Source organism: Terrapene carolina, unplaced genomic scaffold, assembly GCF_002925995.2.
Source record: "Terrapene carolina triunguis isolate 2854851 unplaced genomic scaffold, T_m_triunguis-2.0 Scaffold66, whole genome shotgun sequence".
In the NCBI taxonomy this organism is placed as follows: domain Eukaryota; kingdom Metazoa; phylum Chordata; order Testudines; family Emydidae; genus Terrapene; species Terrapene triunguis.
Window position 1 is genome coordinate 97,808,074 of NW_020664417.1, and position 27,033 is coordinate 97,835,106.

At 39.5% G+C, this 27,033-nt stretch overlaps 1 protein-coding gene across 1 annotated transcript in view; it reads right to left on the reverse strand.

Annotated features, from left to right (window-relative positions):
- CUNH20orf194 (chromosome unknown C20orf194 homolog) overlaps positions 1-26,168 on the reverse strand; it is an 84,248-nt gene extending 58,080 nt beyond the window's left edge. The window contains exons 1-9 of the mRNA XM_026648120.1: positions 26,090-26,168; positions 22,041-22,137; positions 19,014-19,120; positions 15,250-15,327; positions 11,585-11,683; positions 10,425-10,480; positions 6,832-6,967; positions 5,010-5,091; positions 390-426 (exon numbers count right to left, since the gene is read on the reverse strand). Of these exons, the coding sequence (XP_026503905.1) occupies positions 390-426; positions 5,010-5,091; positions 6,832-6,967; positions 10,425-10,480; positions 11,585-11,683; positions 15,250-15,327; positions 19,014-19,120; positions 22,041-22,086 (641 nt within the window). The 5' untranslated portion in view covers positions 22,087-22,137; positions 26,090-26,168. The remainder of the gene's footprint in view (positions 1-389; positions 427-5,009; positions 5,092-6,831; positions 6,968-10,424; positions 10,481-11,584; positions 11,684-15,249; positions 15,328-19,013; positions 19,121-22,040; positions 22,138-26,089) is intronic.
- Between the last annotated feature and the right edge of the window lie 865 nt (positions 26,169-27,033).

Genomic DNA, 27,033 nt, shown 5'->3' on the forward strand with positions numbered 1-27,033 from the left:
GAATGCACAAACTCCAAGAAGAACCACAACTAGCAAGCGACCATAATCAGTGGAGAAACTGGACTGTCCTATGTATCAGTAACACAGGAGGAACTAAGGTCTAAGACCTAAAATTATTTTATTTTATTTAAAACATTGTTTTGGTGCTGCAGTGATATCACATCAAATAACAGAACCTATACTCCATATCAGTTTCCAGATTTCTCATCTTTTAAGCACCTGCTTAACAAAGCCTCCCCTTCCTACATATACACAGAGCTCTGTTAAAGAAACAAAACTGCACTGTAATTATCAGCAGCCATCCCCATCTAAATAGGGGTTTGGGACCTATTGTCATTAAGTGGAATTGGAGGGAGAAGTAGGGGGAAAAGTAAAAATGGATAGCTTACACTTGTTTAGTTTTCTCGTGCATCTCATTGTCATTTCCTGTATGAAAATGAAATATTTTAAGTTAATTTTAAATACTATTACATGAGGTTATGCAATGTATTTAATGCAAAGGTTATCTACTTTAAAAAAGCAGAATTACGAATTCAAAAGGCTAAACAATTGGTATTTACATTTTACTCGCAGAGTCATCTTTACTTCTTGTTTTATATAAATTGATGTATAAACTGTGGCTGGTAATTTTGTCTGAGCTCTTGCTTTGATAGGTAGGTTTTGTTTAAAAACAACAACAACAACAACAACAACAACCACCAACAACACCAGAGCAAATTTCTGGTTACAACTTGTACCAGTATGTGTAGTACCATGGTAAAGCCAAACATTTCAAACCTGGGAGCCTAAAGTTAAACTCCTAATCTACCAGAAACTCCCAAATTACTATACTGAGGCACTTCAATATAAGTAGCCTATTTTGCAAAGGTGCTGAGGGTCTACAAGCCTCACTGAAGTCAATAAGAACTGCAGGTGATCAGTATCTTTGAAAATTAGGCCAATCCCTAAATATAGTTATGTGGCAGTTTCTCTATGGTAATTTAGGAGTTTAATTTTAGGCACCCAGGTTTTAAAACCTTGGTGAGGAGGGGCTAATCCTGCACACATACATGCTTGGCTTTTCATATATGGGGAGTCCTATTAACTTCAATGGGACTATTCACACGCTTAAATGTTTTCAGGATTGGGGGATTACATGTTCAGTTTGGCTTCCATTAAAGTAAAAAGCAGAGCTCACATGGTCTTCAGTGCAGCAGAGCCTAATCCTTTTGAAAAGGGACTACTAGGGCCCTGCGCGGATACACAAACGTGTATTCACATCCGATCCGCGATCTGCAAAAATTATCTGCGGTTATCCGCATCCACGGATTTGCGGACTGAGGGTCCGAGGCACACCCCCCGACCCCGGTCGGGAAGAGATGCGCTGGCAGCTGTGGCGGACCCTCTACCTGCCCTGGGCGAAGGGCCCAAGCAGCCCTCCACCCAGGGCAGGTGGAGGGACCCACGCTCCCCACAGCAGCCCGCATGGCTCTCCCCGACCTGTTCTGGCCAGGGGGGTGGCTCCAAGCTGCAGCCCAGTTATAGTAAGAGCCGGGCAGGCAGCTGTGGGGAGCCACGGCGGACCCTCCACCTGCCCTGGACGTGGGGCCCGAGAAGCCCCTGGCCCCTTTCCCTACCCCCTCCCCCACCCCCCGACCAGGGCAGGTGGAGGATCCGCATCACGGTTCCTCACAGCTGCCCACCCACCCACTCTTACTATCAGAGCCCTGCGTGGATACAAAATTTGTATCCGCATCCACACTGGTATCCACAGAAATGGGCCACGGATATAAAGTGGATACCCACGGATTTGCAGGGCTCTAGTGACTACTTTAAGCCCTCCATTGGTCAAAGACAAAGGGATGGAGTTTCCTTTTATAAATCATGAAAAGTATCAAAAATATAGTTGTACACCTGAGAAGTTGCAAAATACTATGAATAACCATATTTACTCTGTTTAAGTTTGTAAAAAATGGCAGTTCAACTGCTTCAGTCACAAAGTTTAATATTACTGGCAAGGCCATAGATAGGCTATGTATACACCTAAAGCAAAAAGGCAGCAAGATAGTAACATATCAATGGTTTTCATTTGTTTTACTTGCATGTGCACCAGCGTGTGCTGGGTGATGCTCACGAACAAAAAAGGGTAGGAACTGAAGAGCTTCACTAATTTTAAAATTACAAAAAAGGATGTTAGAGGGGAGAGAAGAAAGAAGGAGAGTGTAGTAGTATACTCAACCCACACTTTCTACAAACATTACACAAGGAAAAAAGGTCTTATCTGAAAAGACTTCTCAAGTATGAACTACAATAAAATCAATTCTAAATAACAAAGGTGAATGTTTATGGTAGTTGTGATGTATGTATATTGTTGCTGACTATAAAAAGAAATATAAAACATGATTTCATTAATGGTCTCTTTTCAAGCATGTTTGATTTAAGAGTTTGAACATTATTTAACGCAAGTCATTTTAAATACAGATGCACACCAACCATTAACACCTTTAAATGTTAATCTACTGAAATGCCCTTATGCTATGGTTTATATTGGGGAGACTGTTAGATCTTATATTACTGCTTTTAAGCATACAACTTCAATGAGAAGAAATGACGTAAACCTTCTTTTGATAAATAAATTTCCTCTACGTCCTCACTTAACTTGTGAGTGTGTGTAAGATAAAGGGGGAAGGCAATATAGATGAGACTACATAGGGAAGAACTTTTTTTTTTGCAAATATGTTTGGCAAAATCTGAAGTCATTTGATCTTGAAAAAGATGCAAGTTTTTTTATTTTTAAAGGACCAATAGGCTTTTTTTAGTTAATAACACCAACTACTGAATTACATCACAAGCAACAGATTAATAGCCTATCTACATAAGAAGACTCCAGGATTGTCATGGTGAAGCCTATAATGTCTGTTGAGTCAGCGTGAAACAATGCAAACCGCCTCAAGCATAGCCGACAGCACTTTATTTATTTTTTGTTCAGAACATCAGCAGGTTCAGTCATCACTGGGATTTGCTGTCTGTCTCCACCCAATTACGTTCTCAGCCATTTTGACTTATGAATTACTCCTGTGCAATGTACACCTACAGTTAGGCACGTATCTATGCTATGCCAAGGATCCCCACATCTTTGTGGTATCAAAGGTAATGCACCCAATCACCACTGCCCCAGCCATGAGACAGCAGGGGCTTTCAGCTACTATTAAGTCATTTGCTTCTCATTGGAATAATCTTGGTTAAATGGTCTTCTTGAGCTACTGCCAGCAAAGTTTCTCTAGGGAAGACTGGCTGTATGGTAAATTGATCTGGCTGAAAATTACATGCAGGTGTAACATTTAATATCAAGATCTTAGAATACTGTTATTTATTAGGCGGCTATAAACGTTTCATTACGAGAATCTTTTTTCAAGCAAATGTATTGGAATTTGTGTTGAGGTTTTTTTTTTTTTTAAAGAATATTTTAAACAGCTAATTAAGATTTAATCTAATTTCATCTGTTAACTGCACATAATAAACTGGCATTTGACGAAATCTATTTAATATAATCTCATAGCTAGGAACAAAGTATACAATGTTTTTATTACGATGATAATATTGTTGCAACCATTGCTTGGGTAGACTATTCAGACAACAAAAGACTGAGACAAAGGACTAAAAAGAACAGTATGAACTCTTTTCTCTCATCTTCCCTGTAAAATCATCATCTTTTAACAAAAGAAGAGTTGTGATTTTGCTGTGTAATTACCACCTTGAATTCCTTTTGATTTCTATGAACTTCTGTAACAGACAAGTTTAACACTTTCTTGTAACCTGTAACACTAATGCAGTCAAAATGATGTTCTTTACGAACTTCCTACAGTAACTAAAGCAAGCATGTCTCATAATATTTTGAAATTTACTAGGTGTGCAACTGTTTTTAATATTTGCTAATAGCTTGGAACAGATATTTGAGACGACTACACTCACAATTTATTATTAAGATTTATGTACTCCCCAAAGCATTATTTTTTACATTTATTGTTTATTTTATAAACCATGCTCCAGGTGCTGGAGGATATTTGAAAGTTCATCTGACCCCTATTGCCAAAATATCTGGGTTCCATACAAATTTTGAAAATTTTAACACTGGGAAACTTGAATCTTCCCCCTTGAAATCAATGGGAGTTATGCAAACTTCAAAGGGAGCACCATCAGGCCCTATTAGTATGTATTTTTAAAATGCTATGGGGATCAAGATAAGACAATGAATATCACATAAATCTGTAACTTAAAAATACAAGTACATAATATTCCAACATGGTACAATTTAATGAAGCAATCATTAAAAGTCATGTGTCAATAGTTACCAAATGGAGGTAGCTGAGATACTGCAGTTATGTTCCGATACTTAAACCAGGCAGTAACTTGTACCCCAGGTATGGCAGGTAATGTTTTGACATTGTCACCACTATAATCATATAGCACATTTGAGCTTGAACTTTTTTTTTTTTTTTAGTGGATTTAAACTCACACTCAACATTAACCAAATTAAATATGTGACTTTGAACTGAAGTAGCTAAGACACAAGGCCCCCCCACTGACTTGAATGGGGTGGATTTTACCTTAAAAGCAGAATACTTCCACCAGGCTCACTCAATTCTAATCTCACCATGCATCCCCAGGCTTTGAAAGATTTCCTCTCCCCTACTTTTTGTGACTTTTTCCTAGGTATTTTCAAACTACCTTTCAAACTAAATAAAGTTTAAACTCCATTTTTGCCTTATTTCCAAAGACCTACTTTTGGAGAATTCCTTGAAAACTTCCGACAGATTTTAGTAAAAGGTGAAGGTGGAGGGACATGGTCATGGTAACCACGTCAGGTAGGATTCTTTGCATGGGCTACTGCTCTACAGAGTCTCTACAGCTGTGGGAATCAAATAGTCTATGCTTTCAATCTCTCTACAAGCAATGCACCTGCTGCTAAATTATTACAAATAATCAGGAGATGTTCCTTAAATACTCTGAGAAAATGTTGAGAGACTTACCCAGGTAAGGAATGTGAGTTGTTCCAAAAATATAGGTCCTTGAACAAGCCAGAGGTCCCTTGGGAGATACACACTGTACAGCCTAGTTGTCAGTATTAATAAGATGTAAGTGGGTCTTAGTCAATAAATAATGGTATAAACATTAACAACTATAAATAGATGGCTAATTAAAATCTGCCTTAATTTTCTAGCTACTGAAATGCTACCGAAAGTGCATGAACCAGGACCAGTTGTATTTAAAAAGTTATCTAAGCCTTTTAAAGGTGTATTTCAATATTTGACTTGATATGCGTGGTTCAAAAAGGCTTTGAAAACAAAATGAGTTCTGAATTCCCCATGTGAATTAAGAATGTGTTTTCAGGGTTTGTATATAAATTACTCCTTTTCATTCATGTGCTTCAAGTTCTGCCAAGGTGTCCTTGGCTGCCCTGCCCTGTTATTTAATGCTATCATCAGTGCATCCTACTAGCTAACAGAGCAGAGCAATGTCATGTTAGACGTACCGCCTCCTTTAGCCCTCTGAGGCTCACGGACATGATGTGGCAGACACCATATCAGGAAGCAAGCACATCTGGCTCTGACAGACAACAGGTGCTCCTAACAGGAATCCCACCCATGTATGTGAAAATAAAAATAGTATGACTGGTATCCATGTGGGAATAATATGAGAGAGGGTAAGAAACTGAGAATGAAGTTTAATTACATTGGAACATTAAATGATCTTTTCTTGTTTACCTAACCAGTGGAATGGGCCAACCCCATGCTCATCCATAAGGCAGTGACTCATTAAATATTGCTCTAGCCCATGTGGAGTCATAAAATCATTACCAGGCCATTGCTCCATAATTACCTGTACCTAATAAACTACACTCTACATCTTTTGCAGTAGCAACTGTGCAAGCAGTTACAGACACGCTCAAAGCCTTCCTCAACTGGCTACTAGGGACAACTAAACAATGCAACCTGCACACTACCTCTCCTCCTTCGCTTCGAGTTACCTTCTTGATGCACCCAGCCCAGCCAGACTGAGGATCTGTATTCCCTGGGGTCGCTTCCCAAAATGCATCCCCTGCATGGTAGCACAATGAGCCATCGAGCTCATGACATGTTTTAAACTCAACTTTTACTTGAAAATGGAAACAAGTAAATTTTTTAAAAGTTCATTTTAGTAACAATCTAACAGTTGACAGCTTTACAGGGATTTTGAGGTTTGTCTGGTTGTTTAAAAATGTAATGAGGTTTGGAGACAATGGTTTTGGAAATATGAAAAGTGCAATTAATGAGTTAACAAGTTATTTCAAAAATTACTACAAGTGTTAATACAGTATATTTTTAGAAATATTAACCAAGCGTTTTATGATTCAACCATAACTCATATTTCAGTTACTGAAGAAAAAAGTTAGAAAAATTATGCATCTTTAGAGAGTATTTTTATTTGCAGCCTCGAATCAGTCAGAATATATGCCAAGGATATTATACCCTATCTTTTCAACTATGCACAGTCCTTAGAAAATTGTCTTCTTTCATATTGGGCCCAATCATGCGCACCCCATGAGTGGAACACCATTTAAGTCAATGGAAGTTTGGCTTCCAAGAGGTGCTGTAGGATTTGTCCCATAGCAACTTCAATTTCCTATTTCCTCCCTTTTCATTAAAGATCTGACTGCTTTACTTGAACCTTTCACAATATATATTTGTACTGCACACATGTTGGCAGTTTGACTGATCACCAATAAGCATTTTGTAATGCAATGAAAAACAATTTAGCAAAGCAAAAACATACTGCTGGGGGGAAAAAAAGGTAAGTTATTAAAAAGCTCACCATGTGCTTAGCAGTACTTCCACCAAGGCCTGTATTTCGAACCAGATGTCCCTCCGATGGAAAATTAAAGTTACCAGAGTTCAGGTTCTCTTTACTCGAGTGGTTACCAAACAGCACAAAAGGCTGTCTGCTAGGGCTAAAGAGAAAAATACAATTATTACTGCAACACTTCTAAAATATAATCAAGGCCTCAAGTATTCTACGAGTTTTTATACGTTATTTATTGGAATTCCCCCATTAAAACAGAGTATAGCAATGAAATTATAATTAGTTGTATAGTCTACATTGGGAATCAATGGAAAACCTCTACCATTAGAAAGAAAGAACCAAACAAAAGGGATCGTGAGGTAACAAAAGAAAAGATTAGGTAACAAAATATTTATGAAAACATCTTCCAAGCCTACCTCAAGGATGTTAAGAAACTTGGAGTCTAAATATTTCCTATTTGCAATTTTGACTGCTGTCTAATGTTTCTCTGGATACCTGTAGTTCAAAAAAGCTTGACAGCTGTCTCCAAACTTTTCAAAGAGATTAATCACTGTGGAAAGCCCTGACACTATGTGAGAGGGTACCTTGAAATCCATTGGTTAGCAGCAGGTAAGGAAGAACCGAAGGGTAGTTCTTTAGATGACAGCTAACTGAGATCTTTCCTTAGCTCAAGCAGTAAAATGCTCTGCTTTTGGAACAAAAAGGATGACGACAGTTCTCCTGAGATCAGTAAGTACATGTTTAATAAGTGAATAAGTGACAGGTGACAACCACAGTTCCATTAGGAAGATAATCAAATCTCTCTCTAACTCTCCACCAAAAAAAAAACCAAAAAATCCTTCCATTTTTCAAATACTTGGAGTTACATCTCATTAAGTAAAATGTATTCCGAAAATTGAACGAATTAAGTACTTTGTGATAAAAGACAAACAGTGCTTTTATATTTTGAGGTATCTAATGTTTCTTTGTATCTCAATTTAACACACAAACCACATTATGTCAGACTTTGAAACAAATTTTAACATAAGTTTGTGCAAAAAGTGGTTTTCAGGGGGAGGAATGATAAAAATCTATCAGCTACTGACGTTATTTGAAAACGAGACACTTGAGCAAGGAAACAGAGGAGGTGAAGACGTGACAGACTATTTTCAACTTCAAACTCCAAATTGGCCAATGTTACTTTTCCAAAGTGAAAGGAAACTTCGGGAGCTGATGAAGTGACATCTCCTCCTGCATATCCCACCAAGACGATCCCCGGCCAAGAGAATGTGCATAAGTTCATTCGCTATAAGTGAGAAACCGACTCTAAGACAGTGTCTACACATTGCGTGTTTGGTTAGGATTCTTAACCAGCTCAGTAATTGGTAAATACCAAGGTAACACCTTTACTAAGGCTATTCTGTATATTCCCCTAATGTTTGTTCCAGGCTACAAATATTTATTTACACAAGAATCCAGCAAGGAGAGAGTAGCTGGGCCCTGGGGAAATCACAAATGTACCCTTATATGTCAGACTTATAGCTTATCCATTAAAACCATGTTTTTCTGATACAAGCTGGTTCAAATCTCTGTACTTGGCCAACAGAATTATCAGACTAACAATCCTTACCATTTTAATGTGCTTTGAGATGCAGTGATTAAGAAATAGTCCAAGAGCACTGTGACGTTATCTAATTAAAATATGACCATGCAAATCATTGTGGCTACCACTGTTATATAATTGCAACAAATCTTATACAAAATATGACGTATGACCAGAAAGGGTTAAGCAGCTTGCAGGTTAAATGACCCAAAGCCAACCATTAAAGACAAGTTAAAAAGTATGTGAATGGTAATTAGGGCCATTCCCTGCTAGACAGACTAGAACTTTGAAGTGCAAACCTGTATTGTTAGAGAATTAGAGGTGATACTAATTGTGTGTGTTTACTTATATCTTGTTTAATAATTAGCTATGTAAACAGACAGTTCCTATAGCTAGAGATCAAAAGGGAATATTAACTTTTAGATGAATCTTGAATGCAATGATGTCATTGTCTGTGTGTCTCTTTAAAGTTTGTGATAGACTGCCTAATGGATAAATTATCTTATGTTAATCCATGTAGTTAATTACCGGTAAGGTTTGGGAAACAGAAGGTTACATCAAAAGACTATTGTTCACCCAGGACTGTATGGTCAAGTGGCTGCTAGGAAACAGTGTAAAAGACCCTTGGGTCCCAACCCTTTTTATCTCAGATCTGCTTGAGGCTTCATGCAGGAGAAGCCTAAGCCATAAGGACTGAGATCCCAGTCTTGACTGGACCACCCTGAATATAAACATTGGACTATAACCTATGAACTATTTCAGAAACAACTCTTTGCAACTACAAAGCTTACCATCTCTGCTATGAATCTGAATCTCAAGAATTGTACTGGTGTCTGTATGTATACTGATCTTTTAACCAACACACACACACACACACACACACACACACACACACACACCTTTTTTTAATAAATATTAGTTTAGTTAATAAGAACTGGCTGTAAGTATTTGGGTAAGATCTGAAATATTCATTAATCGGGAGGTACCGTGTCCAATCCTTTCAGATTGGTAGAACTTTTTTATATGATGAATAATATTTTCAGCAATCTTCATCATATTTGACTTGGGTATCTGGGTGGAGGCCTGAGGTTGGGTTACTTTAAGCGAACTGTATTGTTGGCTTCTGCGTAACCAGTGAGGTATTATAGAGGGTGTTTTGTGCTGGCTTGGTAAATCTAAGTATTGGAATATCCACCAGCTTTGGGGATTGTCTGCCTTATTCTTTGCAGTTCACCCTAATTGAGTGACTTCAGTTGGCTCCCCTGGGACACCAGTCACAACCACAAAGTATTATTAGCCATGTATCTAGATTTTACATTTAAACTAAGGTTCAGCATGTGTCATTAATTTGCACATTTGTAAGTTTCTACTTCCATAATATTTCTTTTCCTTAAGTGTTATATAGAGAGATTGCTGTGACAGAATTAATGCTTTCATGCTGGGACGAAACAAGCATTATTTTATCCTTCAATTATTCTTATGTGGCTAGTATAGGATTTGGGTTTTTCTTATCTACTTATTTCCTTGCTTTTAAGTGTTTTGCCTGTTAATCATTTACAAAACCCAATGTGTCACTCAGCAACTTTTTTTTTTTTAAATACTATTATGAAAATATGGGGCCGAATGTTCTAACTTGGCCATTCTGTGCACACGATGCTCAGATAGCATGGTAATGAATCAAGTATAAGATCCTGAATAACGTAGAATAGGCAAAGTGGGTAATTAGAAGCCTGAATGCTTGTTCTGTACACAATACAGTCACATGGATGACAATTTACAAAGAGTTGGGAGATCCTTCAGGAGAAGAGGCTATACATAAGTGGTATTACTAAAAATAATATTTTATACCTAAAGATAACTCCATATCAATCCTAAATAGGACATGATATATTAAGATGTATTCCTGGTCCCAAATGACATTACAATAGGTCTTAATGCATCAGATATAAAGTAACATTATATAAATATAGTACACTGATTGATACATATGACATCTTCACAGGAACAAGATAAATGACATTACCTGTTGTCTGTTATATGGCTTGAAATCATTCCATGACTGAAGTAACTTCTGAATGACTACAAAAAGAAAAACAACTTTGTTACTTCAACAGTAAAAAGAAACACAGAAAGACTGCCAGGTTTAAATGAGAGATGCTAATGCTATCACTAAGGCCTGGCTTACAGATCAACATAGCTACCTTGCTCAAGGGTCTGAAAAACTCACGCCCTGAGCACCGTAACTATGACGACCTAACCCTCAATTAAACGCGATTAGGTTGACAGAATAGTGCTTCTGTAGATCTAGTTATCACTGCTTGGGAAGGTGCATTACCTACAATGATGAAAACACTCATTCCGTTGCTACAGGAATTATCTATACTATGGCAGTATAGTGGCATAGCTACAGCACCAGAGCTGGGCCACTGTAGCACCCATAGTATAGACAAGCACTAAAAAATGAACTACATTATACACCATTTTAAAAACAACAAGAAGTCGCATCTCTTGATTACATAATTACAATTATTAAACTCAACTGGAACCAGTAACAGGTCACAGTGGTGGAATACATAGTAGCACCTCCACATTTCCCATTTAAGTCATATCATGGATTGTGTTAAAACAGGTCTGAAATTTGCAGTCTCAGTTTTTCTTGTTTGTTGCTTTATATGAATTCCTATCACCAAACTGAAATGAAATTCATACATAAATCTGAATCTATTAGACAGACATGCCATACAAATAAGGTCCACTATCAGTGCAAAACTCAACTTTGAGTTTAGCTGAAAAGTTAAATTGCCCTGCTACACAGATGCAACATTTTTATTATACTGTACTGTCATGTTAAACAAAAAGGAAACACAGCCTGAACTGTACAATTTAGGAAAGAAGAGTATTCATAAGCTTACACACCGCAATAGGCAAGTTTGCTTATAACCATAAAGATGAAAAAGAAAGGGGGGAAGGGAAGAAAACAAACCCTATCAAATATAATGGCAAGGCGGTAATAATGAATCAGCATTAGTGACATTTACATTTCAGGTTTCAGAGTAGTAGCCCTGTTAGTCTATATCAGCAAAAACAAGGAGTCGTCCTTGTGGCACCTTAGTTAGTCTCTAAGGTGCCACATGAATTCCTCCTTGTATTTGCATTTCAAAGGGTTTAATTAAGTAAACATACCTCCCCTGCTTGAGATTCTGACAGCTCGAGGATGAAAGGAATTTCAGTGTCAAAATTAGCAAAAAAGCTGGTCCATTGGTGCTCGAAAGTCATTAAATCCTGAAAAGGGAAAAAAGCAATACGTGTTGTTCTGTTCGGCTAGTATCATGTCAGCAGGGCAGTAAATCACAGATGTTAAATGATGAAATCAACTATGTTACAACACTTTTGTTAACAGTCCAATTATGTAAAATCTTGTTTTATGACCACTTCAGACCTTGAAATTTAGTTTTGTCACTCAAAGCTTAATATAAACTGGAAAATTCAACTTTCATTGAAAAAAAATATTCTGTCCAATAAGTAATTTCAGTCTAAAAATTAAGCCGTTTATTTTGAGAATGTCAAACTGAGTTTTCAGATTACTCGGTAAAAGCTATTTGAAGAGATACTCAAAAACTGAAGAGACAAATGTGTAAATATGAACAGGATCAAAAATGAAGTACTGCCTAATACATTTTAAAAACAAGGAATCTACATTGCTCCAATACGGATTTGTACTTTTAACATCAAACAAAGACAGTAACTATGGATAGAGAGGAGGGAAAAGTGACTTCTTATAACTGTCAAGTATCAAAGGGGTAGCTGTGTTAGTCGGGATCTGTAAAAGCAGCAAAGAGTCCTGTGGCACCTTATAGACTAACAGACATATAGGAGCATGAGCTTTCGTGGGTGAATACTCACTTCTTTGGATGCATCAGCTAAGAATCTGTTCTTATAACTGGAAATTATTCTAATTATTCAAGATAAAGTCTGCCCCATGTGTTTTCACCCCTCTATCCCTAAACAACATGGCTGGAGACAGCAAGTATGTATACCAAGTATGCTAGATGTGAGGTACAGAACGGAAATGAATCAGCATACAAATGAACAGGACTTTTTACAAGTTAAGGCAGTGAGAGTTAAGAATGAAATTAAAACGTCAGAAAAAAAATAGAGAAAAACAAAATTGTATCATTCTGATGAAGTAGATATTTGGGATGGATACATAGTGTATCAGAATTATAACAAAGTTTAGTGTGGGATCTACAATTATTGCACAGTATGTATTATGTGGAATGGCTTCCATAGTTTTCCTAAGCATGAACCTAGAAGATATGGGGGGGAAAGAGGGGGAAGGGAAGGATTACTGAAGTGAGAGGGTTTAGACTGTGTGCTCTTTTTTAAAACGGTATGAGTCAAAATTATATTTTTATGTCCACATTATAAATTTAGCAACAGGCTATGCACAAGACAATACAGCCTATTCACTTACGGCTTCATTAATGCAGTGCTAACAATAGTAAACCATACAAATTAGATAGAGTAGTAACATTTACAGTCTTACACACACTTTAATGTGGACATTTAATGTCTAAACAAAATTGTTTATTTATGACTACAGACTGATACTCATTAATTCTATACTTTGAAGCCATAAGCCGCAAGAAAACCTCTGTTCAGCAAGAATGAGCAAGGCGAAAAGCTTTTCACATAGGTTCTTTTAGCTTTCTAAAATAGCATAGTTGAGAAGTACTTTCATTAGTTTATTCAGGACAAGATGATATGCCTCATGCTATACGTCATAATTCACTGTTTTAATACCAAGCAGAGCTGTCAGACTTGAGTCAAAGTTTTATTAGAGTTAAAAGAAACAAGGGCAGGAATTTCCAAAAACTCACCATGTGGACCAAACTCTGCTCCCACTGAAGTCAGCTGGATTTTCACCATTGACTTCAATAGAAGCAGAGTCAGGCCAAGTCCAAGCACTTCTGAAAATCCCACCATGCATCTTCCATATTAAAAAAAAGAAGAAGAAGAAGTAAGTATCACCACAACAAGAATTGGCAGTCTCACAGCAAACCTTTGAAATGGGGGGCGGGGGGGAGGGGAGGGAAAGGGAGAGAAACGGAGCTGCTTGAAACTGGGCACCTTAGATATAAATCTTTGAAATTTGTGTATCTGTTCCAAAATGTATTTTAAATGCATCACTTCTAAAGACTGAAATAAAGCATCTTACAGTATGTAAGAAAGATTTGATAGATACACAATTAAAAGTGTTAACATCCTGTTTATTTCTTTGGGATTTATGAGCTAGCTGATCATGTGTTTCAAGACAGACTCCTATTCAAACTCAGGACGACACCATCTCATTTCAACCACCATTATGGAAGTTAACTACTGGACAACTGGATGCCTTAAGAGACTGATAATAGATTCATCTCTAGGTCACTGGTTCAAATGGACTCCAGGAGAGTGATAATAAAAGCATACTGGCATCTGATGGCATGTGAAGTGAGATTGTCTCAGTCCAACCACTTAGTTAATGAGATTTTAAGCACTTTGGGCCAGGGACCATCTCTCTCGTGTTTTTACACGGACTAGCACAAAGGAGCCCTGATCTCTGGATTCCCAAAGTGCTACTGCAAGCATCAAACCAGCAAACCACACAACCTTTAAATGACAGGTATCCACATGACAAAACAAAATCTGAGCTAATACCTCACACTCTGGGGTCAAGAGCAACAATAAACCAAGAGGACGAGAACAGAGTAGGTAAGAATTACTGTACACTCTCAACCCTACAAGCGCTCAGGCTTCATCATCGTAGAGGATGCTGTCTGAGCAACATAAGGAAGCCACTAACGTCTCTATGCTTGTTGTTTCTGTTCTATGCATGACAGAATTAAACTGACAATATGGTAATTTTTAACAGCACACCAATTTCTAAAAATGCACAAAAGTAAATATAAAACACAAAGTTAGCTACAATTAATCCTGAATATCTTGTCCACATTTATGATTGTAGCGATATCCATCAAGACCAGCAACAAAAAAGTATCAAGTGCCTGAGAGTCTGAAACGGATTTCAGTTTCTGATAAACAGCACTAAAACAGGAGATTAGACAGTGTGTGAGTGTGTGTGTGTGTGTACACACACACACAGTTCTGTCTAATCTTGTCCTTTTTTAGTGCTGTTTTATATATATTAATCCATCTCAAATTGCATTCAAATTGGATTTAGCAGAGGCAATACTAAGTCTCGCAAATTGATGTTTATGTCAACTAAACTTTAACTACCAAAGGAACTGCTATTCTAGAAGCATATATTCCTCCAACTTCAAATTGGTTTAGGCATTTAAAATCAGACTACCTCATTAGAAAACAAGTTCACTGGGAAATGCAAAAAAAGGTACTGTAAAAATTGCCTGTGGCCACTATGTGGCACTGTTGATCTGTTTTAAACTATTAAGTAGCTATCAATCAATATGGACCAATTAGGTTTATGATAAGAAAATTGTTCTTTTGTAACACAATGCTTCTGCTGCCACGCACTATTCTTTTAACATGCACTGAAGGACTGGTGTCGAACATACATAGTACATAGTGCTGTGACCTGCAAAGAATACAGCCAACTCATGCAATTGTGGGGATTCTCTCTATAGACTTGATAAGGTAAAGAACAGTGTCTTTAATTCCACAGAAGTTACAAAAACTTCCAAAGAGAAAACTGCAGCACCCTCACAGCATAGGAAGCCCACACTTTGGCTGATGTAGTCAAACCAGTTTTTTGTTAGACACTAACGTAAATTGACACTTTTCGTCTAAGACTTGTCATGCGTTAGTTCAAAACATTTCAGCTGCCTTACCTCAAAAAGCAAGTCCTCCAGGGAAACAGGATCCATTTTGCTGTATGTTTTCCACAGATCCATGCTGACATCCATTAACTGTAAAACATTTTAATATATATATATATATCTTTTTACTGTGAAAATACTGTAAGTAGTGTGACATGCACAGATTTATGCGGCACTCAAGCACTTAGCTGCTGGTTGCGGAGCAGTTTTGCAAGTCTGGCCTTCAGCCTGCTACAACAGTTTGTACGAATCTGAAACACTCAACCAATGGCATAAGCATTTCAAATTCAAGACTGGATAAGATTTAAAAACTCTGGATAACCCAACCTATAAAATTAATATCCTTCATATTAAGTGATAGTATGTAATTGATATTTAGGTCTTATGTGCTTTTTTCATACAAACTATATCCTAAAAGGCTTTTCAGAGTTAAAAATAATAGAGTTAATTAAGAGCAGAGAAGAGAGATATTAACAAGTATAGCCAAGGGAAAAAAGACAAATGTGCAGTTAAGATTTTTAAAAAGATTGAGAGTCAATATGGTAGAGCAATACAAGAAAGCCGTTCCAAATGGCTAGAACTGCAGAAAAGGCAACTCCTTGTTATGAGTGAATGGTCAGAAAGGCAGACAGTACCAAGCTAAAGCAAGTTACAAGTTAACTGGCACTAACACTAATTTAAACATTTTCCTCCATAGGTAAACGTACATATGGAGCTATAATCATTCAAAAATATTCAAAGAGACACTGACATTTTAAATGCTTTCTAGATTGAAATATTTCAAAGAGTTTTCAAAAATGCAACACTGAAAGTTTTATACGACTGCTTTATACAGTCATTTCAATTGCTCTTCACTGAATCTGGCAACAGATTGCCTTCTAAGACATGGTTTCCATTCGTTCGTCATTTACAACTAAGTGCATTAACGGAGTTCTGTGCATAATTGCACTAGGAACACGTGCCACCGTTGTATCATCACAAAATATTAAGAGGTGATTATTAATCTTTAAATATTTTGTGAAATATTGATTAAAAGTCTTAGTTGCTTTTGAAAAAGAACAGAATAACTACTTCAAGTATTAAAAATGTTTTAAAATATTCGAACGAGGATAATTTGGAACGGAAGAGAATGGGGGGGGATGTGTGGCTGCATTAATGTGTTAAAAGCATCAATATACCACTAATTTGAAGACCTAAAACTCAAACAAAATACAGAAAAGGAATAGGCAACAACTTTGTTTATGCAGCACGTAATACCCTGAAGTATCTTTGGGGTCCCAGAGCCCAGGTTTCAGCCCAAGCCCAAACGTCTACACTGCAAATTCATAGCCCCATAGCACAAGCCCCACGTGCCCAAATCAGCTGACCCAAGACAGCTGGAAGATTTGTACTGCAGTGTAGACATACCCTTAGAGGTGTCTCAGATTCATAGGGTAAAATCCTAGTCCCAATGAAGTCAGTGGCAAAACTCCCATTGACATCAATGGAGCCAAGGTCTCACCCATAGATTTTAAGACCAAAAAGGATCATTATCATCATCTAGTCCAGTGATACTCAGACCTCAGTGGTTCATGAGCCAAATTAGCTATCAACATTACCCAAAAGAGCTACAGTCATGTGAATTCATTGGTTAATAATTAAATCACGGTGTTTTAACATCTACTGCAAAAAGCCACAGGAAACACACTGAAGAGCCACTTGAAGCTCAGGAGCCCGAGTATCACTGCTCTAGTCAAACCTCCATTAGAGCACCTATCTATTCAGACCGTGTTGACACCTTTTGAGATCTGACAAGTTCACAGCACAAGATGGTACGAGGAAATAAAAGCATGAATGAGGATTTCAGAAGACGAGTCAAAGCAGTGAAGTACATGAACACAGCTGAGGAAAAGAAAGGCAGATCTGTAGCACAGATTTGTTCAAGTAAAACTTTGGCCTGAGTGTGGAGTATCAGAGGGGTAGCCGTGTTAGTCTGAATCTGTAAAAAGCAACAGAGGGTCCTGTGGCACCTTTAAGACTAACAGAAGTATTGGGAGCATAAGCTTTCGTGGGTAAGAACCTCACTTCTTCAGATGCAAGTAATGGAAATCTCCAGAGGCAGGTATAAATCAGTACGGAGATAACAAGGTTAGTTCAATCAGGGAGGGTGAGGTGCTCTGCTAGCAGTTGAGGTGTGAACACCAAGGGAGGAGAAACTGCTTCTGTAGTTGGATAGCCATTCACAGTCTTTGTTTAATCCTGATCTGATGGTGTCAAATTTGCAAATGAACTGGAGCTCAGCAGTTTCTCTTTGGAGTCTGGTCCTGAAGTTTTTTTGCTGTAAGATGGCTACCTTTACATCTGCTATTGTGTGGCCAGGGAGGCTGAAGTGTTCTCCTACAGGTTTTTGTATATTGCCATTCCTGATATCTGACTTGTGTCCATTTATCCTCTTGCGTAGTAACTGTGGAGTGTGGAGGTTATTTAAGCTGTCAAAGGACAGATGAGTAACATCACTAAAAGTAGTAATTAATCAAGAAGACAGAAAAAAATAAAAGCTATGTGTAGCAAGTGGGTCTCCATAGAGGAGCCTAGATGAAGAGCACCCGTGCCTTGAGATGAGGCAGGAATATTTAGACAGTAAATTAATAGAACTGGGACAGCAGAGAACCAGAGATGTCTGCATAGCAATGCAGTGTTCCAGGAAGGTGAAATGAAGTAAAAACACTTTTTAAAAACAGTACTTATATAGCGCTCTCCTCTGTAGTCAAAGTAGGTAACTTATATCTCCATTTTACAATAAGGGAAACTGAAGCACACAGGCTACCAGTCTGGTGCCTGATCCAGTGAGCCACGCTGCCTCACAAAAACCTGACCTAGGAGAGAGAACCTGCCACAGTCAGAACAGCTGAACCAACAAATCATCCAAATAAGAAGTTATGGTCACTCCCTCTTTCCTTAGATGATGGGCCATAAGTACCCTTAACAATGATCTAAAATGTTTTATTATTTTCAGATCTATATCTTAACACCTAGCAGGGCTCAAAACAAATGGTCTACACCACTAGAAAGGGAGATTCATTGCTCTCCAGTGGAAAAAAGCACCAGTTTCTAGTACACTTAGTTCATAAGGTAATAGACCGCAAACATGTCACTAGTCCACAACTTCATACCTGGATAATTTTGTTTGAGAGGAAGAGACTGAAGGAGAGAATTCTATGTTTAGGTAACGATAACTAAGGCTACGATTTAGTCATGGAAGTCGCGGAAGTCACAGAAACCGTGACTTCCAGCGACCTTCGTGACGTCAGCCTGCGGTGGTCGGGAGCTGCAGGGTCCCCCGGCGCCTGCGGGGGCAGGGAGCTGCAGGGTATCTCCGCCACCTCAGTCGGCCCCGGAACTCCAAGCCGCTGCCGAAGAAACTCCCCCGCAGCTCCTGGGGAACCCCACAGCTCCCAGCTGCCGCAAGCCCCTGCAGCTGCAGGGGTAACCCACGGATCCTGGCCCCCGCAGGCGGCTGCGGAGGACCCCCGGAGCTGCAGGCAGCAGGGATACCCCACAGCCCCCAGCTGCTGCAGGCGGTTCCTAGCCCCTGTGCAGCTGCCCACTTCAGGGGTGTAGGGACCCACAGATCCCCATTTTGTCAGGGATATTTCTAGTAAAAGTCATGGACAGATCACAACTTCCGTGAATTTTACTTTTTTGCCCGTGACCGGTGTCTGACTTTTACTAAAAATATCTGTGACAAAAATCTTAGCCTTAACGATAATAAATTGAAGTACTTGCTTAATACATACCTCGTATTTCATGGTAAAGAAGCCATCGCCACCGATCCCCTCCAGTGCAAAGGCCTGCACTACTGGCCACTTTTCTACAATGAACATATCAAATATCTGTAGATGACCTACAGGAATCAAATATTTCACAAAAAATGTTAAATGACTATAATAAAAGCATCAGTTTAATATATCTCACCTTTCTACAATGTGCCAAAGTTGTTCTGAGGGTCTAACAAATGACTTGAAATATTCCTTTATATATTTATCAGGCATGTTGGAGGAATGGGGGGTGCCAGTAAGTGAAAAATGCCAGTTAACTAAGAGGGAGGGAGTTTGGGCTCCGCAGCTCCCATTGGCTGGGAACCGTGGCCAATGGGATCTGCACGGGCAGCGCCTGTAGGCGGAGGCAGCTCACAGAGACGCCTGCTGCGCCTCCACCTAGGAGCAGCCAGGACAGGTCGCCGCTTGTGGGGAGCTGCCAGAGGTGAGTGCCCCCCCGGCTCCAGCACCCCAAGCTCCCTCCACGCCCCAACCCCCTGCCCCGAGCCCCCTCACACACCCAAACTCCCTTCCAGAGCCTGCAACCTGCAACCCCTCCCACATCCCAACCCCCAGCCCCGCAACCCTTCGCGCACGCTAAATCCCTCGTGGCCGTTCCTCCGCCTAGGAGCAGCAGGGACATGTCGCTGCTTCTGGGGAGCCACGCGGAGCCCGGTTGGGAGCCTGCCAGCCCTGCGCCAACCAGACTATAAATCGGACTTTCTATGAAGATTAGAAATGCTGGTTTATAGAGCTTTCCGGTTGGTACAGGGCCAGATAACACAGCTTTTACTCTAGTTTAAATATTTCACTGTGCTTGTTACAAAAAAGCAGAGTTCAACTGAAAGCCAAAGAAAACAATCTATTGATCTTCAATACAAACGGAAGAATACAGAACTTGCTGTAAGATCTACAATATAGACTGTATATGTAAGAAAGAAGCAAAATAGTTTATGTACAGCAGTATTCTGCTTGTGGAAAATTGTCCAATATACTTTTTGGGGGGTTGGAGGGAAGGTGGACTAAAAATAAATTGCATGAAAAAGTTAACCTGGCAAAGTTAACCTGGTAAAGTTGAGAAACAATATTCAGTATTACAGAATTTCCAGAATGTTAAATGTTTTTCCCACAACAGTGGTTAGACCATGCTGTATGTCTTTTACAATTTATGATAAAGACTGAGGTCCAAGTCGCACAAAACACTTCAGCAGATGGCTAACTTTACACTCATTCAACTTAACAGGACTACTCACACTGAAATGTTTTTGTAGAAGTTTAGGCCTATGAAGCAAAGGGTAAATAAGCAAAGGAAACCAGAAATATAAGTCAGCAGATCTCAACCAGGGAGCCAGGGGCCCCTGGTGGGCCGTGAGCAGATTTCAGGGGGTCTGCCAAGCAGAACCAATGTTAGGCTCTCTGGGGACCATGGCAGAAAGCCAAAGCGCCGCTGTGCAGGGCTGAAGCCCAGGGCCTTGAACCCTGCCACGTGGGGCTGAAGCCGAAGCCTGAGCAACTTAGCTTTGCGGGGCCCCCTGTGGCATGGGGCTCCAGGCACTTGCCCTGCTTGCTACCCCCACAACGCCAGCCCTGGCTTTTATATGCAGAAAAACAGTTGTTGGGTACTAGTGGGGCATGGAGTTTTTATAGGATATTGGGGGGTGGGAGGGAGGAGAGACTCAAAAAGAAAAAAGTTGAGAACCCCTGCTATAAGTGACACATTGTATCATAAAATGCCCAAAATACCAAAGAGGAAGTAAAGCTTAACTTTCTGAACTTCCTCTCAAGCAGTCACTTATGCTAAATGTTGCTTTATGCAATTTTTCCCCCCATCTAAATTCCCTATGGTTTTATAAGGAAAAAAAATTAAAGCTATTGAGCTTGATGAGTGCATAAGTTTATCAGCGGAGCTTATAAACTGCTTGAATTGGAGAGTGACTACCGTCCAGCAGAATTTAGGAACTCTACAAGAAAAAGTGCATCCTTAACTCAGACTAGGACAATGGTTCTTCATATATTTATGACTTGAAAACTATTGCATCTTCCACTTCTAAGGATGGATGATTATTTAAGAAAAAAGTTTAAAAGTTACTAGCTTCTGCTATTTCAGTTATGAGTACAAATTTTCTTATCAGAAAATACATTATAGGAGAGAGACATTTTCTACATTCACGTAACACAAAACTGCCTGAACTGACTTTGCACAAATTTGCAAATAAATTTCACCTTTTGTCAAGACCAAGCAAGAAAAGTGTTCATACAAAAGAAATGAGAGTTATGAGCACTAAAATAAAGGAGAGTCAGAGGTGAATATGGAATGCAACCATAACTATCAACAGTGGTTACCAGCCATCAACAGAAAGCCAGACTTATGGTAAATGCATAGCTCAAAGATTTCTCTGCAACAGTATGTTGCTCTCTTTTTAAAAGAGAACAATCACAGAGCAAGTGCACTGCAGTATTTTTGCACCACATACTGTATGCTGTTTCCATTCCTGAACACATTTATGAAGTAATATAAAATTAAAATGTTCAGCTTGCAAGTCTGGCAACAGATCACACAGGAAATCATGCTGTCCAATTTCTTCTGTTCTAAAACAGGAAGCTTGAATAAAAAAAAGTTTATTCTTTCCTTATACAGAAGTGTATTTATCTGAAGCCCCCATCAGAACAGAGAACTTCTGTACTTAGCCAAACACTTTTCCCGGCATGCAAATTATTTCTTTGCCTCAGGCTATGAGCATTCACTATGCAGAGTGCGCACACACTATTTTCTCTGAAGAGAAAATAAAAATCTCAGTAATTTAAGTTTCAGATTCTAAGAAATCCAAATCCTGATATAAAGTAATAATTTATCCATCTCATTTTAATGTATCAGGCTCACTTACAATAAAAAGGAGCGCCCAGAGGTATTTTAACTTATTGTTGTTACAACATCATACTTCTATTCTGACAAACAAATGATCAAATAATTCACCAAAACAATGAAGTAATACTGTATTAACCCACCTTGGGAGCTGTAAGGAATGCCGATTCGACTACAATCTCGAACCATGTCTACAAAGCTGGCAATTTTAAACTCCTCTGCAGCTTCTTCATCTTCATACTGACAGGAATAATTTAAAAATTAGTTTTATTAAACCTAACATTTTCTCGCTGGAGATCTTTACAGTTAAAATACATTTTCAATAAAGGTGACAACTGCCATTTTGCATAACCAATGCTGATCGTATATTACACTATTCCATACAGTAACAAAGGCTCTCGAAAGCTATATATTTAACCACTATGCTCTGGGGATTTTAGCCATCATAGTATGAACATATGAAGGTCAAAGGGAACTGTTTGCAAAACTGAAGTACAAACGTGAACATGTTTTTACAAGGCTATGCAGGAGAAAGCACGAATACTTCACTCTCAATTTTCAAGAAAGCCTCTCTGCCCCCCACCTACTACAATATGGACAGTTAAGACCAACAGGCATTTTTGCATGGAAACGTGCACACAATAATGAAAGAGCTCTAAGTGCAAGGTATTCTTTTCTTGGAGAATCTCAGGACTCTTTACTAGATATTTACTACAGAAGATTACAGAGAGAAAAATGGTTATCACCATTTTACATATGATGGAAGTGGAACAGGGAGGTGAAATGATTTGCACCAAGTCACACAGCAAATGAGTAGCAGAATTGGGAATGGCACCTAGAATTCTTAACACTACTCCCCTGCTCTGGCCACTAGATAATCTTGTCTTCCTGATCCCTCTACTATATATGCGTATAGTAGCATGGTTGGGGGATTAAGAGAGACTTCCTATTTCTAACACTTTAGGGCAGTGTTTCTCAAATCTCCTGGGTGGTGATTGGGGGTAGGGGGGAGGCACAAAGCAGTGGCCCCTTCCCGGATCTGCTAGCACGGATTGGGCCCTGCCCCCCTCTGGAGCCACAAATGTCAGAGGAGCAGGCAGCCAGTGAGAGTTCCCCACCTTCCCGGGAGGAGTGGGACTCAGGCTTCAGACCTGGGGTGGCAGGCTTTGGGCCCAGGCTTTGGCTGCATGGTGGCAGGCTCCATCCCATGGTCGCAGGTTTGGGGCTCCAGCCGTAGGGCCTAGGGATCAGGCTCCGGCCTCAAGCCACGCGGCAGCAAGTGCCAGCTCTGGGCTCACATTCCACCGCCCTTGGCCTCTGCTGTGTCCTCTAGCCCCAGGTTTCGTCCGCACACTCCGTCCCCCAGCTGTGTGGCAGTGGGCACTGGGCCTAGGCTCAGGCCACTGGGCTTCGGCCCCAGCCGTGAAGTGACAGGTGCCGGCCCTGGGCTCACCCCCCGCCGTCTCCCCTACCCCTCCATCTCCATCCCCCATCACCCCTGGCCCTTGCTGCCTCCCCAACCCCCCATCCATTGTCCTGGCCTGTGCTGCCTCCCTACCCACCTTCCCATTCAGGGCTTAATATGTCCCCTGGCTTGCCAGAGCTGAGTAAGTCTGCTGTGAAAAGTGATATTTGTAGGTTTGTTAATATCACTTTACACTGCCTCCCAGACAGCCAGCATGTCTACTGCTGTGAAAAGTGATATTAACAAACATACAAATATCACTTTCCACAGAAAGAGACCTACTAACTGCAATTAACCAAAAAAGCAAAAGATAAGAACATACAAAGCACCTTATTTGTTTCTAATCTGTTTGGGTCCGGTAAAGAAGAGAGACAAATGTACATTATTTGTATTATTCAGTCTGCAAAAAAACCTACATGAATAAATTTCAATGATTTGGACATGTACATGTGCATATTTATTTGTTTTCCCTGAACTTAATTATGTATTTTAGGAAAAACTGTCAGAGTGACCACCAGCAAGAACTGGTGGGCACACTGTGAGGCCACCAAAAAAATCTGTTGAGAGAACCCTGCTTTAGATCTATGAGGGAGTCGGAGCATACTCTTTCAGTTCAAAACCTGTTCCCAAGTGACTTTGTCAGTTACTCAAATTAGATTTTAAAATGCCTTCGGAACTAGCTTTCCTGGTTTCCAGGGGGACACTGGAAGGTCGCTCATTAAGGCTTTTCAGTTCAATTGTAAATATATTCCATCACATATGTAGTATACAGTCAGTATACTTTTGAAACGTGAGAAGTAAGAATTTAAAATAAGTCTCTTTATTATGCTATATCGCTATTTATAAGACATGTTTTCAAGGGCACTTCTTCTCCATCACTGTTCAGTAGTCACTTCAAAAACGTGGAAAGTGACTGTAAGTGGATCTTTCCACTTTCCAAGTGGAAAGATCGGAGAACACTAAATTTTGCAAGATTCTATAAGAGCTGCACAAGCCCCATGGTTCTGTTCCTTTTTAAAGCTTTGCCGTTATTATTGTTATAAAAGCTCAGCTAAAAATAGGCAGTACTGTGGTATGCCATTGTAAAGGAAAACTAAATGATTTAACAAACAGCCACAGGCGATCATTTGTCAGAAAGAATTAATCTAAAATGGTGTCTGAAGGATGACAAGATTTCACAGCTCCTATGAACAGCCCGAAGTTCTCTAGGAAACTGGCAGTCCCATATACATTTGAAGAAATGGCACTTAAAAAAAAGTCTATCACACTTTGTTGACATTTATATGCAGTACCCCAGAAATCAGCATCTTTACAGTACAAGGAACCTCAGAATTTTCAGTTTATTTCATTATACACTTCAAATATATTAGGGCATTTGGCTCATCTTTCTGTTCATAATCAGCAGTTTGAATCAGCATCATGAGATTTCATTAATACTTAGCCAGAGCAGACCACACACAACGAATCTAATCAGAGAATAGCAAAGTAAGCAGATTTTTCAAACCCACTTTATCTTCTTAAACATATTAAAATATTTCTAATTGCACAGCACATTCGTGATGCTGTGCATGATTAATGATTACTATTAATTAGCACGGGGCCCTCAGCTTTGGAACCTACTGCTATGGTTTGGAATAGCCTGGGTGTGTTGACTTTCCAGGCACCCGGCAAGTCTGATGAGGGTCAACATTTAAATTTTGTTACAGATGTTTTGGCTTGTGGGCAAGCTGCTTATTTTAGTTGGATGCTTATATTCTATTCTAAAGTTTCTATCAAACACAGCTAGAGTAGTATACAAAATATACCTCATAGCTTTTATATCTCTTTTGTTATAAATCTAAATATATGTAATAAGTAGGGGTTGGGGAGTGAAGACAGGACATACAGTGGCTCTGCTTCTCTCCACCAACTGCAAGTTACAAGTAAGTATTGAGAACCTCCACTACTCAACCTGTTCTCCAGCTTCTGTGCCTCCTCCTTTAACCATACTCCTTCTCTACCCCGAATTCCTCTCACCCCACACTATCCAGCCACCTTTTGCAGTTGAGGCAAACAGCTAAATCTCCTGGGCTTCCCCAGTTCTATCAGACTGGAATTCCCCTTTGACAAACTACAGCCCTCTGGAATGAAACTGCAGCCCAAGTTGTCAGACTGATAATTTTGCACTTCCCACTATGCTCATTTGCTCCCCTGTAGCCCTGGAAAAAGAAAGCAGCTGACAGTATCAGCAGTCACATCAGACTTCCGTGACAGAGATCAGTTAGGTTGTGATCAATGAGAATAACTATTTTTAACTGAAAATTTTTGAGAGTCACCTCAAAAGCTACAGAAGAGGGAAAAAAGGTTACATTTATGGCGACTTTAGTAATTAGACTATCAACGTAACATTTCAATTAGTAACAGAGGGGTAGCCATGTTAGTCTGAATCTGTAAAAAGCAACAGAGGGTCCTGTGGCACCTTTAAGACTAACAGAAGTATTGGAGCATAAGCTTTTGTGGGTGAACGCCCACTTCATCAGACGCAAGTAATGGAAATTTCCAGAGGCAGGTATAAATCAGTATGGAGATAACGAGGTTAGTTCAATCAGGGAGGGTGAGGTGCTCTGCTAGCAGTTGAGGTGTGAACACCAAGCAGTTTCTCCTCCCTTGGTGTTCACACCTCAACTGCTAGCAGAGCACCTCACCCTCCCTGATTACTATAACTATACTTATTCTGCCTTCACTTACCTCATTTTCAGTCAGGCAATGGAAATGCAAGTTTCTCCAGTATGCCACATATGGCAAAAGATAACTGTAGTTTACAGGGTTACAGTACAGATGGACACTGTCAGGTTTTATTAATATGATTACATCTGCAATAACCAAAACAAGAGTCAAATCAGAGATTACTACATTAACTTCATAGCTACAAACTTAACTAGAAATCTAAATTATAGATTTCTGTGTAGATAAAGAATTGGACAGGAAAATTTTTCCTACAAGTACCCAATTAAAAAAAAAAATCTGCAAAGCATAACAGAAATGCATGATGGAAAATGTTACTAGATCAATCCCACTTTCACTTAATACAGCTACCCATTTTTGGAGGGGGGAAAAAAAAAACCACATTACTTTCTCTCTCAGCAACACAGTTATGACTATTCTAACCTGTTATCTGCAGGCTTGTCTCACCACATGCTTTGAAAAAATATGTCATTATGTTGAGCACTTTACATAATATTGTATAAACAGACATATTTGTTCTAGTATGATATTACTCTTGAGGGGTCGTACTGCATTATAGAGATCACTCAAAGAAAATTTGAGAAAGGCTGGTCTCCCCCTTGAATTCTGTATAGTAGAGAGTAAAAGCACACCCCTGGGGGGGGGGGGGAAGGAGGAGGAACCACCAGATTTCACAGTCCATGACGCCTTTTTCATAGCCGTGAATTTGGTAGGGCCCTAGACATTGACAAGCAAGTGTGCAAATACAATGCTTAACATTATATTACTCACCATCAAGAACTTCTTCAGGAAACCCAGTTTTCTCAAAGTCGTTGTTATTCTGGTTATACAAACCAAAGAGAAGGTAGTTGGCCAGCTCCCTACAGCCTTCATTGTATCTGCTATCGATTCCTGAAAAAGAACAAACGTATGAGCAGCTACAGTATGAAGTGGCAGAGCTCCCTCTG